The following is a 22,832-nucleotide window of genomic DNA, read 5'->3' as shown; positions in this document are numbered from 1 at the left end:
GGCGCCCAACGTAAATAAAGTTTTAAAACAACTTTAGGTGCTCGTATTTAAGCCTATGGCAAGGGGATACTCTCTATCGTATCAAATTTAAGATTAAAAATTGTAATTTAATAATTTTTAATGTATAAATTCTCTAATAATATGCTTAATGTTTATATATAATGTGCATTACGAAGTACTTATATGTGTGCATTGCGTGGTTGCGTTGTGGCTTCGTTCGCTTTACATTGATGTTTTGTTCGGTAGACGGTGTACAATGTTGACGTGAACTAGCTTCGTTCGCTCATTTGCTCAATATATATTTTTTTAAATTAACTACTGAATGATATTCGGGTGCTGTTGTTTTAATCCACTGGTAACACGGACCTGTCAGTTGATATTGTTTTGAACATAGTGACAGCGATAATGTTTATTATTGTCGATCATTTGATATGTCATTACATTTGTAAATGCGAGCTATACACTTATATAGAATTTGAACACATTTGTTACGACTTGCGGTAACGTGTTAGTGTACCAGATTTTTTTTTTTTTAAATTTAAGAGTTAATGTTTTTTAAATAATTTTTGAAAAATTTCTCAAAAATTTTTTTTTCCTTTCAATTAAAATGGCGATTCCTAACATCAATAGTTGTACGAGGGAGGAGTTGACTGTACTTTTAGAAGATAGAAAAATTGTTCCAGAAGCAACCCTTACAGCAATGAGACAACAGGCACGTAATTTTAATCTATCATTAAAGGAAGGGGGCTCCGAATCAATAGACAAATCCTTGGATCCTCAAGTAAATAATATAACAAATAACTACTATTATTCAGCAAGAAAGGAAGATGAAGTCTATTCATGGCAGTTACGTTTTGACGGGACGTCAGACGTCAGGGATTTTTTGTACAGGGTCGAGGAACTGAGTAGAGCCAGGAAAACTAAGACGGACAATTTGGTTTTGGGTTTTGGTGAACTTCTTGAAGGAAAGGCGGCCAACTGGTTTCGTGCATTAGATAAAGAGAATTTAAATTGGAGTACATTGAGAAATAAGCTTATAGATCGCTATGAACGCGAAGACAGCCAGGTAGAAGCAACGCGATCAATTTACACTATGCGACAGGACCCTAACGACACTGTTGCTGATTTCGTGGACAATTTGAGAATAGCGAATTCCAAATTACTAGAACCCCTTTCTGATCAGCAGTTAGTGCGTCTGGCAAGGCATAGTCTTTTAGACAAATATGCAAGTGTATTAGCCTCCAGCGACACATCCGATCTAGAGTCCCTAGTTTCAGCTTGCACAAAAATAGAGATGTACACTTCAAAGCAACCCTCACATAGTCAACCTCGGCGAGCTGTTCATTTTGAAGGACCGACTTCTTCTTCTTCTTCTTCTCGAAATAATTCTTCCCAGAACAATAGATCTTTTTATTGCAATTTTTGTAAATTACAGGGCCACTCTTGGAATAACTGCAGGAAAAGGCAAAATCAAAATCAACCTCGGTTTTCAAAAAACTAAAGGGCGGTTTTCACCATCTTACGTACGAGGATGAGGGGAACCGTACTTTGTTTTCATCTTTAGAGTGTTCTAAGACACGTGCAATGCAGGCATTCACGCCTCTGGAACATGCTAAGGATGACATCAGACCACATATTAATATTAACATTGCAAATAGGATCTTTTCATGTTTATTGGATAGCGGCGCTTCGGTTAGTTGTTTTGGGGGAAATATTTATAATTTTTTTACTAGTTTAGGATTTGAATTAAGATATTTAAATTCTTTTGTTACCACTGCAGACGGTAAACACCAAGATGTAATAGGCACGATGCGAATACCTGTTACCTTTAATGAAAAAATTAAAGACATTTTATTCTTTGTAATTCCGTCACTTTCACCTACGATTATTTTGGGGGTCGACTTTTGGAGACAGTTCCAAGTAGCTCCGCAACTGTTTCCAGAAGTAAACATCACAAGTTATGATTTTGAGAGGGGCATTAATGAAATTAGAAAAATTACTGCAGCTTCTTTTCTCTCTCCAAAAGATAATTGGAAGTTAAAAGAAATCATCAAAAAATTTGAAACAATTTCATTTGAAAAATGTGGGTTAGGACTCACCCATCTTGTGCAACATCATATAGAAACCACGGGACCACCGATAAAGCAACGTTACTATCCTTTGTCTCCAGCGCGTCAACGCTTATTAGAAGCTGAATTAAAGGAAATGTTAGCTTTAGGTGTTGTTCGCCCTTCACGATCGGCTTGGTCTAGTCCAGTGCTTCTAGTAACAAAAAAAGATGGTTCCGCAAGATTCTGTCTTGACAGTCAAAAAATCAACGCAATTATGAGGCGAGATTCATATCCACTACCATACGTGTCACGCATTTTGGACAAGCTTCGTGGCGCGCGTTTTATTTCGTCTGTAGACCTCTCGAAAGCTTTTTGGCAGATTGCTCTAGATGAGTCCTCAGCTCCTGTCACAGCATTTGTTGTACCTGGTTATGGTCTTTACGAGTTTACGCGTATGCCCTTTGGCCTAAAAAATGCACCCAGCGAATTACAACGTCTAATTGATAAGCTATTTGGCCCTGAATTTGATGAAAATGTGTTTGGATATGTAGACGACTTAATATTAATATCGGTTGATTTTGAATCTCACTTAAAACTACTACGAAAGGTTTTCGAACGATTAAAAGAAGCTGGTCTAACAATAAATTTAAAAAAGAGTGAGTTTTGCAAGAAAGAACTAAAATACTTAGGTTACGTGGTAGATTCAGAAGGACTACGGACAGATCCGGTTAAAGTTGATTGTATCAAACAATATCCAATCCCGAAAAACTCAAAGCAAATTAAAGCTTTCATTGGATTGTGCGGTTATTACCGCAGGTTTATTAAAGACTTTTCCACCGTAGCAGCACCGTTAACTAAACTTACTGGCTCAAGAAAAGGAGTAAGTAATTTTAAATGGTCTCAAGAAGCAGAGGACGCATTCAACAAATTAAAAGAAGCCCTCACAACAGCTCCCGTAATGAATTGTCCAGACTTCAAGTTACCTTTCATTATACATTGCGATGCCAGCGCAGTCGGAATTGGTGGAGTTTTAACGCAGAACTTTAACGGCGAGGAACACCCAGTGTCTTACTTTTCGCGTTGCTTAAATGTTCATGAAAAAAATTATGGTGTCACAGAGCGCGAGCTTCTTGCAGTTTTGGACTCGGTTAATCACTTCAGACCATATATAGAGGGGACTCATTTCACTGTGATTACGGATCACTCAAGTTTGCAATGGTTGGTGTCTCTTTCGAACCCTACCGGTCGGTTAGCTAGATGGTCTACGCGATTGTCGCAATTTTCTTTTGATGTCATACATAGAAAAGGCAAATTACATACGGTACCTGACGCACTATCCCGTATGGAAGTCTCATTATTGTCGACGGGGGATGCGCCTGCTCCAGTTCCCACAAGTACTGATACATGGTACAATAACTTGTTCTCTAATTGTCTTAATGCACCTCAAAGATTTATTAATTTCAGAATTCTGGGTAACGAACTATTTAGACACTGTAAGACCCGTTTCGCCCTTTGCGAAGATACGGCGTGGAAATTAGTAGTACCTGCAGAGAAACGTATAGATATCTTGAGGAAAGAACACGAATCAGACCTTTCATGTCATCCGGGAATATTTAGGACTTACAAAAAGGTTCATCTACATTATTATTGGCCTGGAATGTATAAGGATGTGAAAAACTTCGTAAATCGGTGCAAAACATGCAAAGCTCATAAGATTAATACAGCTGCACCGGCGGGGATTTCTGTTAATCCAAAAATAGTCAACAGACCAATGAAAATGTTGTCCATTGACCTTGTCGGTCCACTGCCAAGAAGTTATTCCGGATTCACATATATTTTGTCAGTCGTAGACGTGTTTTCAAAATACACATGGATTTTCCCACTTAGGAACGCTACCACAAAAAGCATTGTTAAAAATGTAGAGCAGTACATTTTTCTCATTCATGGGGTCCCACAAACATTTGTTTGCGACAATGGCAAACAATTTATATCTAATGAATTTAAAAAATTGCTATCTGATTATAATGTTCCGGCATCTTTCTATAATGCTTACTACACGCCACAAAATAACGTCGTAGAACGTTATAACCAAACGATAGGTACTACACTGTCTATTTTGACCGAGTCCGACCAACGTAATTGGTCTAGGTTTCTGCCACAAATACAGTCAGCACTTAACAATACGGTTAACTTCGCGACAGGTTACACACCTTTTTTTTTAATGCACGGGCGTGAACAAATAATTGATGGCAATTTTCATAAAAATTTGATCTCTAGCGGTGCGGATTCGAATTTAGAGGAATCAAGAGATAGTTTTGCTAAGAAATTAGAGGACTTGGCTCCGATTTACAATAAAGTTTCGGAGGCCTTGTTGCAGGCTTATAGGAAAAATGCTCAACATTATAATTTACGTAGGAAGTCGGTAAATTATGAAGTTGGAGATGTGGTGTGGAGGAAAAATTTTGTCCAATCGAGTGGACCCAATTTCTTTTCGCACAAATTGGCTCCGAGGTTTGTGCGAAACGTTATCAAAAACAAAGTTTCTAATTTAGTGTATACCCTTGCAGACATGCAAGGCAAGGTAGTAGGAAATTTTCATGTTAAGGACATAGTTCACTAGCTTATGTTAAGGACATGTTAAGGACATAGTTCGGCTAGCTCAGTCGGTAGAGCATGAGACTCTTAATCTCAGGGTCGTGGGTTCGAGCCCCACGTTGGGCGCCAATGTCACGTCTGATGTCATCCTGATGAGCGTCTGATGAGCGTCGGATGAGCGTCTGATGAGCGTCTGATGAGCATGGACCCTTGTCAATCACCAGGGCTATTATGGGGCTAAGGCAAGAAGACATAATGTGTAAAAGCATTGAAGAACCTTGATCATGTTGTCACGTCTGAAGGTGTTTTGAGAGTCCGCCAGCGGTGAGCAGGTTGCGCCGGGTAGAGATTCGTCTGATGGAGTGCGCGAGGCCATCCTCAATTAAACAGCATCCATTGAACGTTTAACGGAACAATGATGATTCATCTTTGTGTCACCTCGACAGCATGCTTGGTAATCCAGTGTAGTCTCCAAGGAATTACGCTTCACAAATAAAACCATTTTTTAATCCAAATAACCGATTGTATATTTTCATCTCTTCAAGCCACAACACTCGAACAAGCACAGGCCGATCTCACACAGGAGTCGAAACGTTGGTTATGCGTTTTGTAAATTTAAACGGAAAGTCTCCAAAGGATAAGTTCAAGGTATCCGCGCGATCTTTTTCTCAAAATTTCAATCTCCATTTTTTTTCGCCTAACGCCACGCGCACCGCGGAATCGTCCTCCCGCGTATTGTTCCCAATCTACCTACCCGCGTAATTTTTGCTCGCCCCTCAAACCGGTCGCAGGGCAGCCACCCGAAAAACTCTCAACAAAACAATAATCAGGCACTACCGTGGCAATCCAAACTTGCACAATTCTTTGACGTTACAATGAGTTTGAATGTAGAATACATTAAGAACAATAGGTCGAGTTTTGAAAACAAAGTGATAATAAACAATGCCGGTCCACCTAAAACCTGAACTGATAATAAAACAAGAGTGAAAATCTGGATCGAAGAAGTTTACTCGATCATTTAACAAAACAATGTATAAAAAAGCTTCGTAGCTCTGTGCATGTGATCAATTGAATAGTTTATTTTGTTTTACGTTTTGAATTTACGATGTTGATTCAGTTTGGACAATCAGCGGTGTTACTGATGTAACTCATCTTTCTGAAAAAATCAAAAAACATAATTCTTGTCATTTACATTTACAAAAAGTTTTGAGCTTAAAGGTTTTAGGAAAAGTTGACATCGGAATGCAATTGGATTCAGGCTATCGTGCCTAAGTTAAACACCATAATGAGCCATTTAATAAAAATCGATACAGGTCAAATTTCCCAGAACATGATTTCAATGTGACGCTTAAAACGTATGACTTCCTAAATAAAGTTAAGTAAAAGTGAAATCTGTGCAATTTACGCCCGCGACGATTTTTCAAAAGCTAACGGCGCTTTATCAATTTTACAAATTTTTTATAGTACTTGTTTATTAGAAGACTTTCCCGAGACTGTGAAATTACTAAAACTTTTGTGCACCATTCATGACCTTTGGAATGACCTCAGCTGAAAGCTAAAGATGTTTCTCAACGTTAAAAAGAATAAAATCTTTTTTAAACACGTTGAGCCAGGACAGACTGAACGCACTATCAGTGTTAAGCATTGATAGAGGTCTTCGCTAAACAAAAGGAGCAGATAATAGAACTTCTTTATAAATAGGTATCTACCTTTATTTAATTTATTTTATGACTTAATGTTGTAATCCGGTGAACCCCAACATATTTTGACCACCGGCCGCCACTGCCGTTGAGTATAACGTTGGAACTACACTTCAACTATAGATATTCAAATTATTAGATTTGCCCTAACACCTATAACATAAGTCGTACATTGACCACCGAAGAGCGCACATTGAAATAACCAGACCGTGCGCAGAAAAGTAAAGTTCGCTAAAATAAGGCAAAGGTTTGCAGCGCTGTTCATTGTGAGACTTGTCTGCGTAGGATCTGAATGTTTATTCTTAAAATGAATTGCCTGACGTAGGATACTAAAATTGAGTGAGGTGACAAAATTATAACACATTTGTAAACTTGTCTAAATAGTGTAATAAAATATTAAAATTTGTAAACAAGCCCAAATATTTGTTTTCCCGATTTGGGATGTGTAGTTATGTTTTTTACGCAGCCAGCAATTTACGCGCCATTGTAAAAAAGGCTAGTAATGCAGATTTTATTTTCGAGGACCGAATGGTGAAATTACAGTGCGAGTTGCCTGTATACTGTCAGATTAATTTATTGACAAATCACCGAAAGTGGGACAGCCTCCCGCGCTCCGCGCAAGTTGGTTTTTCTCCTTTCCTCTTTTGGCTCGTCTATTAATTTGGTTATCTATGACACCAACCCATTTTCCCTTTTAATTGCCAGAAGGTATTGATATGGCTGTGCACGGCTGACCGTGAATTTTTTAGCAACAAATTAGATCACTGTAAAGATTCTTTTAAAGATCACTGTAGATCACTGTAACGATCACTGTAGGTCACTGTAAAGATCACTGTAAAGATCACTGTAGGTCACTGTACAGATCACTAAATATCACTGTAGATCACTGTAACGATCACTGTAGATCACTGTAAAGATCACAGTAGGTCACTGTAAAGTCGGTAATATTGATAAACTAATATTGAGATTAATAAGAGCACATGTACTATGGCACAGAACCTGTTGATTAGGTCAGTTATTTTTTTTAGAATTTTGAATTCAACCCTTTCTATGACCCGAATCCAGTGTAGGCAATCATGTAGAAGAGGAATGATATAGTGTTTGGTGGCACTGCGTATTAGACGAGCTGTGTTATAAAATGCCATTTTAAGGATCAGATTGGTCCCTCTATTGATTCTCACGTCAAGACTACTTTAAAAAAAATCAACAGTTTACATTTATTTCAGTTTGTACATAAGTATTATACAGCCAAAATAAAACCATTTATGGATATCCTCCTTGTGACTTTACCTCTACTGAGACAGCATAATAAGGAATAAGTAAATTAAATTTGTAAGAAAGGAATATGTAATCAAAAATTTATACATAACAAAAGATTATATAAGACGAAAAATTTACAAAACAAAACATTTATCAATACACTTGTAGCCATGGAGAGAGATTGTAGATATACATCAAATAATAATAAATATGTAAACAATAGAGACATAACATTATTCACAAACCATCAGAGAAATATTCTTTTATGGACCTCTTGTATTTGGTAAGTTCGCAACTGAAAATATCTACCTTGGATAATACGCTATTGTAATTATTGCATAGTCTGTTCAGGCAAGAATTCTGCTTAGAGTTCGTTTTGCATTGATCCACTCTGAAGTTGTGTTAATTTACATTAGAAGATGACAATAGAAAGGAAAATCAAAGAAATTAACATTACCAGTGAACAATACAAGAACAGCATGTATAGCTTCAGACACACCACAGACAATCCTGATGAGAGACTTGAGCAGTGGGACCCCTCATGTTCTGTTTAAATATACAACAGGCAGGCCAGCATACAAACTATTGCAGTAGTCCAATCTGCAAAACCATTTACCAGTCATAGCAGAATCTCTCGCACTAATGTGTGTCTCCTTAACTGACAGGTCCAGTACGTGGGTGGACGGAGGGGCGCTGTGGCTGTCCATCACGCAGCTGACGGCCAGCGACGCGGGGCAATACATGTGTCTGGAGCGGAAGAACCGCGTGGCGCTGGCGCGTGTCGCTCTCGTAGTCAGGGCCAAAGGTACGTCACAACACATCAGTGTTATCAATGGTACTATGACAACTTTATTGAAGAAAAAAACCTAAACTAACCTCTATTATTTGATCACGTTTTGCAGTATATTCTGTTTTATCCGGTTACCAAATAACAAAATATTCTCAGAGTTGTTTATTTGTCATGCAAGTAAAACTTTTTACTTTTGGGTATATATAATTTTTTTTTCTTTAGTAAAAGATTGTACGAATAACAAGCCAGAGAAACGAACCATTCTCACGACAACGACATCATGCAGGTATGGATGTTCCGCTAAAATTCTCGCTGGTGCACTGGGGTGCAGGGAAATAATGCTGATAGTCCCTCCATAGCAGTCTCTATTGAAATATCTGTGAAACAGACTAATTACAATTGATCTATTGCAATACTGTGCACAGTCCATTTCTGGGTTATCCAAGACTCTTTATTTATTAACGCCCTTTTTAGGGATAGTAAAAATTACTGCCTCAGTAACAATCTATTGTATTTGTTAAGTGATAATGAAGATGTCCACTGACTCAGTATAATTATTACCCTCCATTAGTATTCTGGCCAGTGAGGAATACATATGGTAGTTAGTCCCAGAATTTCTGCACTGAGATAAATCCTAACTTTATAGAATTTATTCTTTATTCTTTCATTAGCTTGTACATGAATATTGTAATGTGGGTTCCAAATGGGAGAATTGTACTCAAGTTAACTTATAACAAAGGCAAAATATAACAGGTTATGTGCTGTAAATTTTATACAATTGATAAACTTACATGTAAAAAACCTTACCAATAGAATCTGAAATTTAACAGCCATAATTCATGGAAAGATATATACATTGTTTATACAGACAAAGGGGGTTGTTTATCTGTTGTATAAACTTGAAATTGTAGTCTTTATTCAATGTGTAACTAAAACAAAGGTTAGTGGTTGGGAAATGTTTTTTGTTATTAGTAAGGCTATTAATATTGCATTTTGCAGGAACCTTGCTATCTTTATTCACTTCTGAATTTTAATGTTTTAATACTTTAGATTATCTTTCAGCACTAGGCGACTTTTCTCAAGATTTGTTTTTATTTTATTAATATTTTCAGGGGTATACCCATATCCGTACTGCAGTTCAGTTCTGATGTTCCTTTGTGACAAGGCAAACAGCACCATGCCCGGCGCCAAGTGCGTGCCCTACAGTTTCCTATGCGACGGGCGGCCCGACTGCCCCAACGGGCGTGACGAAACCAGGGACACATGCCAGACGGACGACCCCTGTCAAGGTCGGTGCTATGCCTTCCCACACAAACTTTAATTACCAACAGCAGCGTGACCCAAGTTAATAAATTACAGCCAAGTACGTGCCCTGAGGCTTCCTTTGTGACTGCCAAAATAGCTAATTGCCAAATAGCAGTAATTTGCATTACTGGCGAGAAAAGGTTTAAATATGCACTATGCATATAATCCATATAATGTTTAACCGTTTGAGTGCCAAAAAATTCATACATTTGCTTGTAAAATGCCACCAAAAAACATTATTTTTTATGAAACTATATATATTTTTAAAACCCCATAAATTCTTTGAATTTTCAAGGATTTCGATAAATCAAAATATGATATTGGTTTAGAATCACGCGGAGGAGTATCCCGAAGTCCAGGCGTTTCGAAAAAATGAGAATTTTCGGTAGAAAAATTGGTTCCGGGAGGTACATTTGAAAATGAGTAATTTCCTGTGTTACTCTCCATTTCTTGGTCACGATCCGAAGAATTACTGGAAATTCGCATCCTGCGGTTGGGAAACACAGGTATGACATCACTGACATCACTCTCATCAGAGCTACTCTTACTCGAACTTGAATTAGAGGAGTGGAAATCGTCGCTCCCGCTGTCAGACATTTCAGAGGAATTTTCAATTAACTAAAATGAAAAAAATAATAAATGAATCTGAAATTTAAACGGTTTACTACGATCTTACAACTATTAAGATAATACTAGCTTTTTGCCCGTTGCAGGCAACTGATGGGTAAAAATTAATCGCGCGGTGTAGTATTTGAATGTAGATGAGGCGAGGGTGTGGGACTGCAGATTTTTAAGTAACATAAATTGCCCCTTAAATAACGCCTGCTCGCGTCCCCTTAAGAGTTACATCCCAGTTTTCAAAAAGTATGTGGGCTACGCTAGGTTTGTATAGACTGGTTTGTGATTTGATTCAAATACCTGTTTTCCATGTTATTTTCTGAAACAAAAAATTGCCCCTTAAATAACGCCTGCTCGCGTCCCCTTTAGAGTTATATCCCAGTTTTCAAGTAGTTTGTGGGCTACGCTAGGTTTGTATAGACTGGTTTGTGATTTAATTCTAATAAATATTTTCTGTAACAAAAAATTGCCCCTTTAATAACGCCTGCTCGCGTCCCCTTTAGAGTTACATCCCAGTTTTCAAATAGTATGTGGGCTACGCTAGGTTTGTATAGACTGGTTTGTGATTTAATTCTAAAACCTATTTTCCATGTTATTTTCTGTAACATAAATTGCCCCTTTAATAACGCCTGCTCGCGTCCCCTTTAGAGTTATATCCCAGTTTTCAAGTAGTTTGTGGGCTACGATAGGTTTGTATAAACTGGTTTGTGATTTAAATCTAATACCTTTTCTCATGTTCTAACCTAATCTTACCTCAAAAACACGCAAAATTTAAAAACTTTTAAAAATGTAATATGTATGTTTGCATGTGAATGAAGCAATGAATGTGTGACCACAAATTTATTCAAATGTATGTATGTTTGAATGTATGTGCCTAAAATTAGCTTTTGGCCCGTTGCAAGCAACTAATGGGTAAATGTACTAAGCCATTTGATGTTTGGGTGTAGATGAGACGAAGAGTGTGGGACTACAAAATTAAAGAAAGAAATATACTGATCATGTTTTCAGTACGGGGTGACAGTACCCATATGTAAAAACTTTTAACTGAAAAAAGGTTATTTAAAAAAAAAAAAAACAATTGAATAAACCGTTTTTAATAGTAAATTACTTTCCCAAACGTCTGTGCTCCTGGTAGATTACAGCGTCACCGAGCTAATTTTTCGCAGAAATGGCTTTATAAGAATTATCATTAATTTAATAAAAAAATAAAAATATATGCAAAACGAAATATGTTACCTACTGGTTAAAAAAATAAAGAGATCATGCTATGTATGAATGGCTCCCGGGGCGACGGTTCTCATGACCGCCACCCTAAATTAAATGATTATTATTAATCGCGAAATGCAAAAACCTTTAATAAAAAAAATCGTTACTTCAACCTACTTAATATTTATAACGCAAAAAAATTATTCGTTTTAAAAAAAATCAGAATGTGAATGAAGCATTACCTATGTTATTTTTGATTATTAAATGAAAAATCTTTATCATTGTATGTGGACCCAATTTATTGGAAAACGTTTTTAAGTTTGATTAGCCATAAATATTTTTCTCAAAACACTGGTTGTTTATCGATCATCGATCTATTTTATCATCGATCTGTGGTTTCCATATGTCATTTGAACTCAATATTTATGTTTGAAGTGTAGGATGCGCATTTTTTTGCAGGTTAATAATAATTATTTCATAACACTTCGATTTATTTTATAGTTTCTATGAGGCTGTGCAGTTTAATGTTTATTATACCATAATTTGCAGCAAAAGCTTACGGGAAATGCACTGTGTTTCAGTAAACTCTTTGATACAAAACGTCAAATTCGTGCACATAAGGAAGTCTTTTTAAACTTTAATTTAATAAAAATAGAATTGAAATGCATCTTTTACAATGTATTCAAAATTAATTTGTCGTTTCGTGTCATAATTACGTTTTAACGTAGTGTGTATTCCAAAATCTGAGCCATTAGGTGGACAATATTTACGAATAATAATAATCCTTGTTTCTCCCAGGGTATTTTCATAAGCATTTGCAGGGAGAATAATCTACCATAATACATACGTAATTTTTTTTAATAACCACAAACATATCCAAATAAAGCTGAAACTGAAATCAGCGTTCAACGCAACCAAAATTGCTTGAACGGCTCTCTGATGGCAATTGAATGTTATATTTGAATTTCTATAAAACAACTGGCTTTTAATAATAAAAAAATAAAATTTGGATGATTTGCGTAGCGATGAACAGACTTGTAATATATTTCTACCATCTGTCTTACAGATTGCATTCACCGACTTGTCGATCATTAATACAAAACTATATGTAGGTACAATGTATTTGACCAACAAATCTATGCTGTGTTAAGATTTACACGCTACTTGTAAAAGTATGGATTGTTTCACAGGACTTGAACAATTCATCAAATGTAATTTTTTATTATTATTTCACTGGAGAACTGTACGCAATACTTAAATAATAACAGAATTTGAATATTATCTTTGAAATTCTTCAAATTGTAATTAAAATAATGGGTCGCTTTTCCTCCCTCCTACAACATGAGTCTCTTCAAGGCCTGTATTCACTCTTTTCTTTCCTCAAAAGACCCTCCTCACTGCATCCCCAAAGATGCCATAAGCCCCGAGGGAAATTATTTTCATTCAGGCCTCCTGTGCATTTAGTGTAAAAAGGGGGAAAATAAAATAACAGATTTTGGAAATAAGTAAAAATCAAACAAAGTTTTAATTTCATTAAAGTGTATTTATTTTTTTAAAATCTGATTCAATATAAGTAATATGGGAAGAACCAGAAAGAAACCCATATATCATATTAATTGCGTTTCATATATTCATATTTCATGTCAAATATCAGCTAGAATAATAATATATAATATAATATGTAATCTTACTTCAAATTATTTTTATATTTATTAATCATTGTAAAAAAATTGTATTTACGTATATTGTACAATTATTTTTGTGTTATAACTAAAAAAATAAGAATATGAAGTACTCTCAAGGTATAGAATGTTAAAATTAACAGAGAAACTTTTATTTAAACATATTAAAAATATGTTAAATCGTTAAAACAAACTGTCCACATACAATTTTATTTGTAAATCGTTGAATTCTAGGAATTGTTTTATAAATAAAGTAATATTTATTGATCTACCTTCAAAATTATCTTTGTAAGGAATTTACTGTGCAGGTAAATTATTGGAAATTACCTATGTTAATTCAAGGCCATCTGTTAAATAATAATTTATCTGATCTGACTGCGTATTTTTTCATTTAATAAAGAATTTAACCTTTGATAGAGATAAGCATTTTAAAGTTTGCAATTTAAATTTGATTCAATCTCTGAATATAAAACATTATGCTACGAAAGCTTTCTTCCTAGAAGAGAGAAGGCCAAATGAATTTATCGCCAATATCGTTTTTCAAATTCGCCACAAAGGCCTGTACCTTCAAAATTCTATTCAAGTAACACTGCTCCCCGTGTCAAAGGAAGTTGCGTTACTTTTCAAATATCGCTTTAATAATTATCTAGAAAATGATGAAAAAACATTTCATTAATTGTGCTAAAATAAAACACACTCTCGGGAGATCTTTTTATCTTTCTTCTACTTAGTCTGATAGGTCAGTATGGAAACGATATGCTGTTATTAAGTAAATCTCTGTGATTTGTTTTGGGATATTATGCTGTGTTGCGCTACCTCCTTCTTTAGGCAACGTTTCTATATAAGATATACTTTTTCAAAGTATGTGTGAGATAATTAATTATTCGTTTATCGTACATGTTTACTTTTCTATATTTCATTTTAAATAGTGGTCAAAGATAATTAATATTTTTTTATAGTTAATATGTTAGTCGAGCTATTTTTTTTAGTAATTTTTAGAACAACTTTTGAGTTTGAACTTGTTTTACTTTTTAAAGTTTAAACAGAATATAAAAATAGTTAAAATGCTTTTGGGAATCTATTTAATCTGAAACTAAATTTTCCTAATGATAAAAATCAACAGTTCCCTCAAATAGTGACAAATGTAGGTTTGCGTTATCATCAAATGATAAGTTCAAGTCACACTGTATGTATTTAACCCTGCGAATAAATTTAAAATGGGAAGATTAGTCTTAAATAGATTAAATTTACTGGTTTAAATAGATATGAAACGACAATACCTAATCTAAAATTTCCCTGTAAACAATGTTTTGGGTTGTTACTCCGGCCTGATTTACACCTTGACGACTTCCGTCGACTATTTGAATTTTTAATGAATTTATTGTTTTGACTCTGGAGCAAGCTACATACAATTGTCCATGCGTAAATACGGGTTCTGGTAAATAAACACCAATCTGATTAAAAGTTTGACCCTGCGATTTATTAATTGTCATTCCATAAGCAAGCTGAACTGGGAACTGGCGCCTGTAAAGATTAAAAGGAACAGTTACATCTACGGAAGTATCTAATATAATTCTAGGTAAAAAATGAATGCTCCCCCTTTTATCTCCTGTGATTGTTTCAACCTGTAAAATGTTATCTGAAAAATTTTTAACTATCATTCGAGTTCCGTTGCATAAGCCATTTGCGATGGACATATTTCTTAACAGCATTACTACGGCTCCAATCTTTAAATTCAAGGCATGAACAGGTAAACCGGGTGGATTGAAAGAATTTAAAAATTCCAATGGAAATCTAACCTGCTCCTCGGGATCTGGATTACCCTTGTCATCTCTCGCGGAATCAATACTATAAAATGTTTTCAATGGACCTTCTAATTTTTCTAAGACTTTTTCGTTAATTTTACGTGCATCTACATTTTTGGGACACAGTATCGCTCTGTCACTGAATAAATTGGAATCGGCTATAGAATGAGAATCTCCGTAAAGTGCGCTAATAACATCTTGGCAAATCGTACTTGACGGCAAAACTATTGATGACGGTACGCAATTTTGAGGAGTTGGTAATGTTCCATTCCCCAACTCCAACAACCATTCGGCAAACGCAGTCTGGTCGCTCGCAGTACGCATATTGATATTTAGATGGATCGTTTTAAATAATCTCCAAAGTGGACTCCTTTTGATGGACGATGCAACAATTTTTCCGCGGGAAGCTCTACGACAAACGGGCAAGACTTGTCTAAAATCTCCGCCTAAAACGATAACTTTCCCGCCAAAGGGCAGTTCGTTTCTCATTACATCTCTTATCGCACGTTCTATCATTTCAAAAGCTAAAATAGGAGCCATCGGAGCTTCATCCCACAATATTAATTTGGCGTTTCTTATTAAAGTTTTATTTTTATTTGAAAGTCGACACGTCATCGAACTATTTAAATTTAAAGGCAAATTGAATGCAGTGTGGCACGTTCTGCCACCGGGAATCAAAATTGCGGCTATTCCAGTCCAAGCTACGCTTAAAACGCTGAACCCCTGCGATTGCAACGAATGAACTAATGTTTTGTACAAAAAAGTCTTTCCTGCTCCTCCTGCACCATCGATGAAGAAGCACCTAGAAGAACCTTCAATCGATCTATCCGAGAGCACTTGAAGGATTGAATCAAACACTTCTCGTTGTTGGGCGTTCAACAATGACTGCATCTCAGATGCCAGGTTTCCTTCATTTACATTGTCTGCACGACTAATGTCTATATTCACAGTTCTATCAGGTTCCGGTAGACCTTGTGCGATGCAAGAAGAACCTTCGTTCAGGAGGGCGTCACTTATTTCGAGAAGTGCCAGATTCACCGCCAAGTCTGCACTATCAACATTTCTGAGAAAATCTTCCGACATGGCTGATTTGAAAGTATTCCAAATTTGCAGTGGATCAGAGGGAAGACAGTGAACTAAAATGACAACAAAAAGATTTCTAAGTGCCTTCGGCATCATGAAAACAACCCCTTCTTCTAAACACTTTACCCATTCGTTGATATTATCCGTCAGTCCCAATTCACGGGCTGCATCACTGAAAGTAGGAAGAATGACGCCGTCAACCGTTCGGAGATGTTCATAAGAAGTAGCACCTTTGACTTTCAATAAGAGAATTCTGAGATGATAAAGTTCTCGATTGCGTGGTGAAACGGAAACAATTCGCCCGATAACTTTGTCGCCCCCTTGTTTGCGTTTTTTCCAGATCTTATTGCTGTTGAAAACAAAAAAATTCGGGATATCCTGGTAAAAATAGGAATGGGCAGAGTCATCTAATCGATTCAAATTGTACCAAGCAGTTAAAGTCGTAATGTGGCTGAGCGCTAGTGCTTCTTCTTCATTTCCTTCTCTGAAATAAACCTGTTCTCCGCCCGGCAAATGTACGCCAAGTAAAATTGTGGTATGGGACTGACCGTGAATTGGATTTTCGAGAATACGCCAAGCTGCTTCCGGGGCGCTGATGAACCTACAATCCAAAAACTGACTAATTTCATCATGAACGATCGCACTGTTGCTGGTGCTCTCAGCTGCTTCTTGAAGAAGTCTTATTTCCATGCGAGCACAATCGTGACCCTTAGCGAGATACTTATGAATGTACTTAATTGCAACGACGGAAGAACAAATTTCAGCATTAATGTGGGCGTTGAATTTTCTTGTCAGATATGGGTTGAAGGGCACGACAAACCTATTGTCTACTTTGAGACTACGACACAAATGATCCTCTGCACTATTGTCACGCCGTTTGTACACCGGGTAGCCGTTTAAATCCGCTTCAGTCTCTTCGCGAAATGCTTTAGGAAATTTCTTAGAGCATTTCCCGTCAACCATACAAATTGAGTTAGGATTGACTGCGCCGCATGGACCGTGAATATTATGCTTTAGAATCGTCCTATATAAATCCTGGTCCCTCTCTCTGTCGGGTAACTCTGCACTGATGACACTATCTATATCGGACGGGGAATACAACTTGTCTGAATCACCAAGAGTGAACAAACCGTGAAGATGTGGCAAACCTCTCTTTTGTTCCTCAATTACGTAAACGTACGCTAAAACCTTACCGAACACTTCCCTTTTAACAATATCATCGATGAACTCCTCAACCTTCAGCTGGAAAACTCGCGCCACTAAATCTGGCCTATCAGAGGCACTTTGCCATGGATGGAGCTCATTAACTATTTCATGCCATTTTGGATTACAGGTTAACGTTATGAACAGGTCAGGCCGACCGTATTTTCTGACCACTGACATAGAATCCTGGTATAATTTAGACATATGCCGAGGGCCACCGATGAAGGTCGACGGCAAGATAACGACGTTTCCTGCACGAATGTCACGATCTACATGCCTATTGTTCAAATGATCCAACAATCCCTGGTAACACTCGACGCGCAATTCCTGCTGATGTAACCTCAAATAACTAAGTCTACTGGATTCGCAGCGAACATACGAATTGACGATGTACTGCTGAAACAACTTTCCTGAAGAATGAATGGGGTTGAAAATAGCACGCCTAATTGCAATTTTGTGCGAATAAAATTGGAGCAAAGTGACATTCTTCCGAACTCGAGTCGCAAAATCTGGGTGGTGCTGAAGATCTGGTGACCACGCGCATTCTCCTGAAGGAAATAGCAAAGGAAAGACCATGGAATCTAAATTTGGAGATAACATACTGATGCGTTGGGTGCTATGAGGCCTATTATTGGGGAAAATGGCTATATCAATTTCGGCAGGCAGATTGCCTTGATGGTCTTGAACAAAAATCACAGCGACATCGTTCGGACTCGTTGGAGCATTATATCGGCGCTGATCGTCGGATGAAGAACGCGAAAACAACAAACTAACGATACGCTGTGGATCACCGCTTTCTCTGCAACGTGCTTCTTCTTCCTCAACAGCCGTTTGAAGATTCATATAGCTACCTGCATAAGGACTAATTTGACGGATTACCCTATCTACAATGGACATGATTTCCTGGACACAATTCACGTTGGCCGGATGATTCATTCGAAGAGTGACTGCCGTGTCTGAATCAAATACATATAACTGAGCATAATAGGGGGCTCGATCTGCTTCTGGCTCCATCGTGGTTGAAGTAAGATGACATATCTCGCCTGAAATTTTCAAACAAAACGGACCCCTGCCTGGAACGTTGACAATTTTAGCACCAAAAGAAGCAAAAGCGCTGGCATTGTTGTATTGTCTGATGAAAGCTCTGAAATTCTTAGCACGGGCACCATTTCCTAACAAAAAGTCTTTAAACTCGGCTGGATAGTCTGATTGTGGGTTGAAGAAGACCTTTCCAGAGTGGCAACAACTATGTTTCAGACGACTTCTCTCTGCTGCAAAATGAACCGCTCGACAGTGGTTTACGGTACATTCACGATCCAAAACTCCTAAATAATGAACAGAAGGAGACATTGCATTTGAAGTTCCTGAAATGGCACATTTGAATGAAGAAACACTGCTCCTATTGCGTGGAAGGACTATTCTGGGCAATAAAACTGTTTCAAAATTTAATACGTCACCAGGGTTAGATGCAGTCACGTTCGTCGCTGGTGTAGGGATTTCGTTGATCGCAGAAACCACATCATGAGGTGATTCACGAACCTCGGATTCTGCAACAGCTCTCGTTGGTGCAGGAGCGTTGGGCGCAAGAACCGCTCCATCATGTAATGCTTCAACTACGAATTCCGCTACACCTCGCGATGTTGATGGACTTTCATCCACCACTGGAACTACATTACGTTGAGCATGTTTAATGCGATTGTATTGTAAATTTAATATGTTACCAGGGTCGGAGATCATCGTCGGTGCAGGGATTTCATTCAGCGCAGAAACAATTTCATCATGTAGTGATTCATGAACCACGAATTCTGCAACAGCTCTCGTTGGTGCAGAATCTTCATTTGGCGCAAAAACTACTTCATGATGAAATGCTTCATCAACCATGAATTCCGCTACACCTCGCGATGTTGATGGAATTTCATCCGCCACTGAATCGACATTACGTTGAGCATGTTTAATGCGATAGTATTGTTTGTCTGTTTGAATTTTTTTTTCTTTCGAATCGATTTTTCTCTGTTTATAAGCAGCTTTTTTATTCAAACATAATTTATTTTTGCGTTCTAGTTCTTTCCGTTCAGCCAGTTTTATTTCAGACAATTTTTTTTCAGCCAGTTTTTTTTCAACCAACTTCTTGCATTCAAATTCTGCATTCTTTTTCTGCTGTCTCTTTTCATACGCTACTTTGTTTATCAATTTTATTTTATTTTTGCGTTCTTCTTCCACAATAATGCTTTTCTGAACATTTTCAGCCTGTTTTTTACTTTCATTCTTTGCTTTTTTCTTTTGATATGCTATTTGATTTAAAGTTAGTTTTTTTTCTCCTGTATTTAATTTACTTTCATTCGCTTTGAATTTTTCATTACCAAACATTTTCATATTTTCATTTTCCCGCCTATTTTCCGACCCTCTAGAACTGGTATCGGCGATACATTCTCCCATTTGATCAATAGCTAATTCCTCTTTCTTATCAAGATCATCTGGCACAACATCCATATCAATAATTTTCCTATCGCCGATGCATTCAGAAGATATTTCACAAATTTGTGTGGGAACACAGCATTTTCGCAAATTTCGCCTTTCACACTGAGCATTTATAGCACACTTACCCTGATCTATCAACTCACTCCCCGAAACACTACTTTGCGAACTTTCATTCATAATTATTCAGTAAAATCAATAAAAAATTTCAGACAATGCGTAAAACACAGCTCTAACAGTCAAAAATCTGAAATCGAAAGAAAGTTCAAAACCATAGATATTGCAATTAAAGTTAGCGTCCCTAGCTAGGGATGTCGACATAAGAATAAAAATGTAACTTGTCACTGTGACTCGGTAGTGATTTTCGTCACTGACAAAATTCAAAATTTAAAAAATAAAGAGATAAGCACTTAATATAAGAATAGCTCCCGGGGCGACGGTACCCATGCCTGCCTCTCAAATTTAATGATTATTAAAAACACGCAAACTGCAAAAACTTTTGATTAAAATAATGTTTATTTTACAAAACAATAACACCGCTTCACCCTATATAACTTCTGCGCTCTGGGTACAATTTATAAATTTGCGTGACGCTATTGATGTAGTTTTTCACTACGGGGCGACGGTACACGTGCCAAATTATTTTTACCAAACTTTATTTTATTTCGTTCAAAAGCACTATCGATTTTTAAAAATATACTGCCAAGTAAGTACCTACACAGTTTTTATTGTTTCTTTGAATTCACAACATTTCGCTGCTTGTCTACGATCGGCTATTATCTCTGACTAACCAAAAGCCCGATTGTTGGCATTTTTTGTTAAAATAGCAAATGTCAAAACTTTGGCCGGTTACTGTGACACATTTTGAACCGAACGCCATCTGTGGGACGGCCGAATAACGTTCCTTAACCTTCGGAGGATGAATTTTTTCGATAATATTAAAGGCGGACGGCGTATTTGCTGCGGATTGCAATCATCAAGTTGAGCGTGTAGATTTTATAAAAAAGCATACCGCGTAGTTTTCGCTAGACCACGTGACTTCGCGAAGCTCTCCCGATTAAATAATTTTTTTGCTTGTCGGGCGAACCTGGCGGCCGGAGAGAGAAATGCGCCCTTTCGTATAGCGCCGCGAGCGCTTCCAGTTTCTGCCGCTAGATGCTACTCAAATTTTTGTCGACAAATTATCCCGAACAAAAAAATTAGTAAACATTTTCATACAAACTTACACTGACTCGAGTTTCACGTTTTTACACGCAAAATTGAACTTGAATTCTATGCAAACAGAGAGGCGTCTCGGTCTACTTTCTCTTGAAGCCTGAAACAAATGAAAGGCAACTTTTTTCAAGCACACGAAAATGAACCTAGAGTGTGAGCGACTTGAAGGTTCAAGTGGTCGATTTTCGCCTAATTTTAAGCGACCAAATAAAACAAAGAAACTGAGTATTAATATATGTATTAGAATAATATTTACCAACGCCGCAGCACCACACCCGACGTACGCGCGAATCAGAACACGACTGACGCAATCGACGGAAATCGACGATCGGCAATCTTCGTTAAAACACGAATCGACGAAAGTCGACGATTGGCAATCAAACGGTTAAACAAAAATTCTGTCGTAAAATAGTATATGAATTAATTACTAATTAATTGCATTAAATTAATTACAATGAAACTCGCTTAAGAAGTTTTGGTCCCTTGGAAACTTCTTAACCCTTCAGGTCTCAGATGGACATTACTAGCCACAAACATCATATTCCATTAGACCCTCTGAAGGACAGATATGACCGGTGCGTCCATACATTATAAAAGTATTTATTTTTATCTTTTTTTCTATGATGCGTAGAAAGGTAATTTGTTTGTGATTGAAAAGGTAAATAATTATTATTCTCAGTTTGTATCAAATATCGGTAATGGATAAAATACATAAAAAATGTCAAAGTGCACGATTACAAATTGGCAGAATTTTTTTAATGACAGTTGAAAGGAAAATATTATTTTTATTTTTTTATTGTATAAACGGCATAAAAAGTGAAGTTATATTTTTGTCACTAATTACCCATGCAAATGAATATGTGCAAAATTATGGACGTTCCGAGTCAAAATGTCTCTTTTGTTAACATTTTCATGTTTGATATTGAAAAATAATGTTTATATCTATCAATGTTTATTTCAAATACAAACATTCAATACAAACAGCGCCCCTGAGGTGATAACTCACAAAAGCGGCGCTATAAAAATTGACCAATATTATTATTAATGCAAAGATAATTTTATCCAGTTTCTAAAATGGTATTTTTTTCAACGACAACTTCAAAAATAAGCAATATGAAATTCCATGAAATTTCACCATGTCTTTGGTACTTGATGGTAAAAATATTTTAAAACCTGATGTGTTAAGAGAGTTTTACTGCATATTTCATTCCTCAGGTAAGCTGATGTGTGGTGATGGGCGATGCATACCTCGGGAGTGGTGCTGTGATACCCGCAGCGGGCACACTTGTCTCACTCACTCTTGCTGTCCACAGATAGCTATCGTGGGTGAGTAGCTGTTGCCTATCTCTTTGCACAACTGTGTACATTATATAAAGGCAATATTAATAACTTGTAATGGGACGAAACCACGCAACCCCGAATACTTTCTGGCTCATACCTATTACGGAATCCATTACACATATTGCGCAGGACATTGTAAATCTCCTACTGATTATGCAAATTATTAACCAACTAATCAGAGGTCAGCTCCACGCTACCTACCAAATTTTGTACCACGGACGGCCTATATAAGTGGGCGCAGGGCCTTGAACGAGCAGATCCTAAACCGGTTGTAGGCTCAAGACCTGATACTGGTAGAGCGAGATGTGTTATTAACCAACTAATCGGAGGCCAGCTCCACGCTACCTACCAAATGTTGTATTACGGACGGCCTATATAAGCGGGCGCAGGGCCTTGAACGAGCAGATCCTAAACCGGTTGTAGGCTCAAGACCTGATACTGGTAGAGCGAGATGTGTCGTCTCTTCCAGTGAGGTTAAAGAGATTTTTACCTCTCTCGCGAAT

General features: G+C 37.1%; 1 protein-coding gene and 1 non-coding gene across 2 annotated transcripts in view; both read left to right on the top strand.

Moving 5' to 3' along the window:
* Positions 1–22,832, top strand: part of LOC149410471 (uncharacterized) — a 41,413-nt gene that overhangs the window by 5,008 nt on the left and 13,573 nt on the right. Inside the window, exons 3-5 of the mRNA XM_089648007.1 lie at positions 8,272–8,411; positions 9,509–9,685; positions 22,204–22,314. Coding sequence (XP_089504133.1) covers positions 8,272–8,411; positions 9,509–9,685; positions 22,204–22,314 — 428 coding nt within the window. The remainder of the gene's footprint in view (positions 1–8,271; positions 8,412–9,508; positions 9,686–22,203; positions 22,315–22,832) is intronic.
* TRNAK-CUU (transfer RNA lysine (anticodon CUU)) lies at positions 4,700–4,772 on the top strand. The gene has a single exon. It is a non-coding gene; the product is annotated as a tRNA-Lys (tRNA).

Source organism: Hesperophylax consimilis, chromosome 27, assembly GCF_061612785.1.
Source record: "Hesperophylax consimilis isolate HC1 chromosome 27, BYU_Hcon_1.0, whole genome shotgun sequence".
NCBI lineage: Eukaryota > Metazoa > Arthropoda > Insecta > Trichoptera > Limnephilidae > Hesperophylax > Hesperophylax consimilis.
Note: the sequence above shows the minus strand (reverse complement) of the source record. Positions and strands in the feature narration are given on the sequence as shown.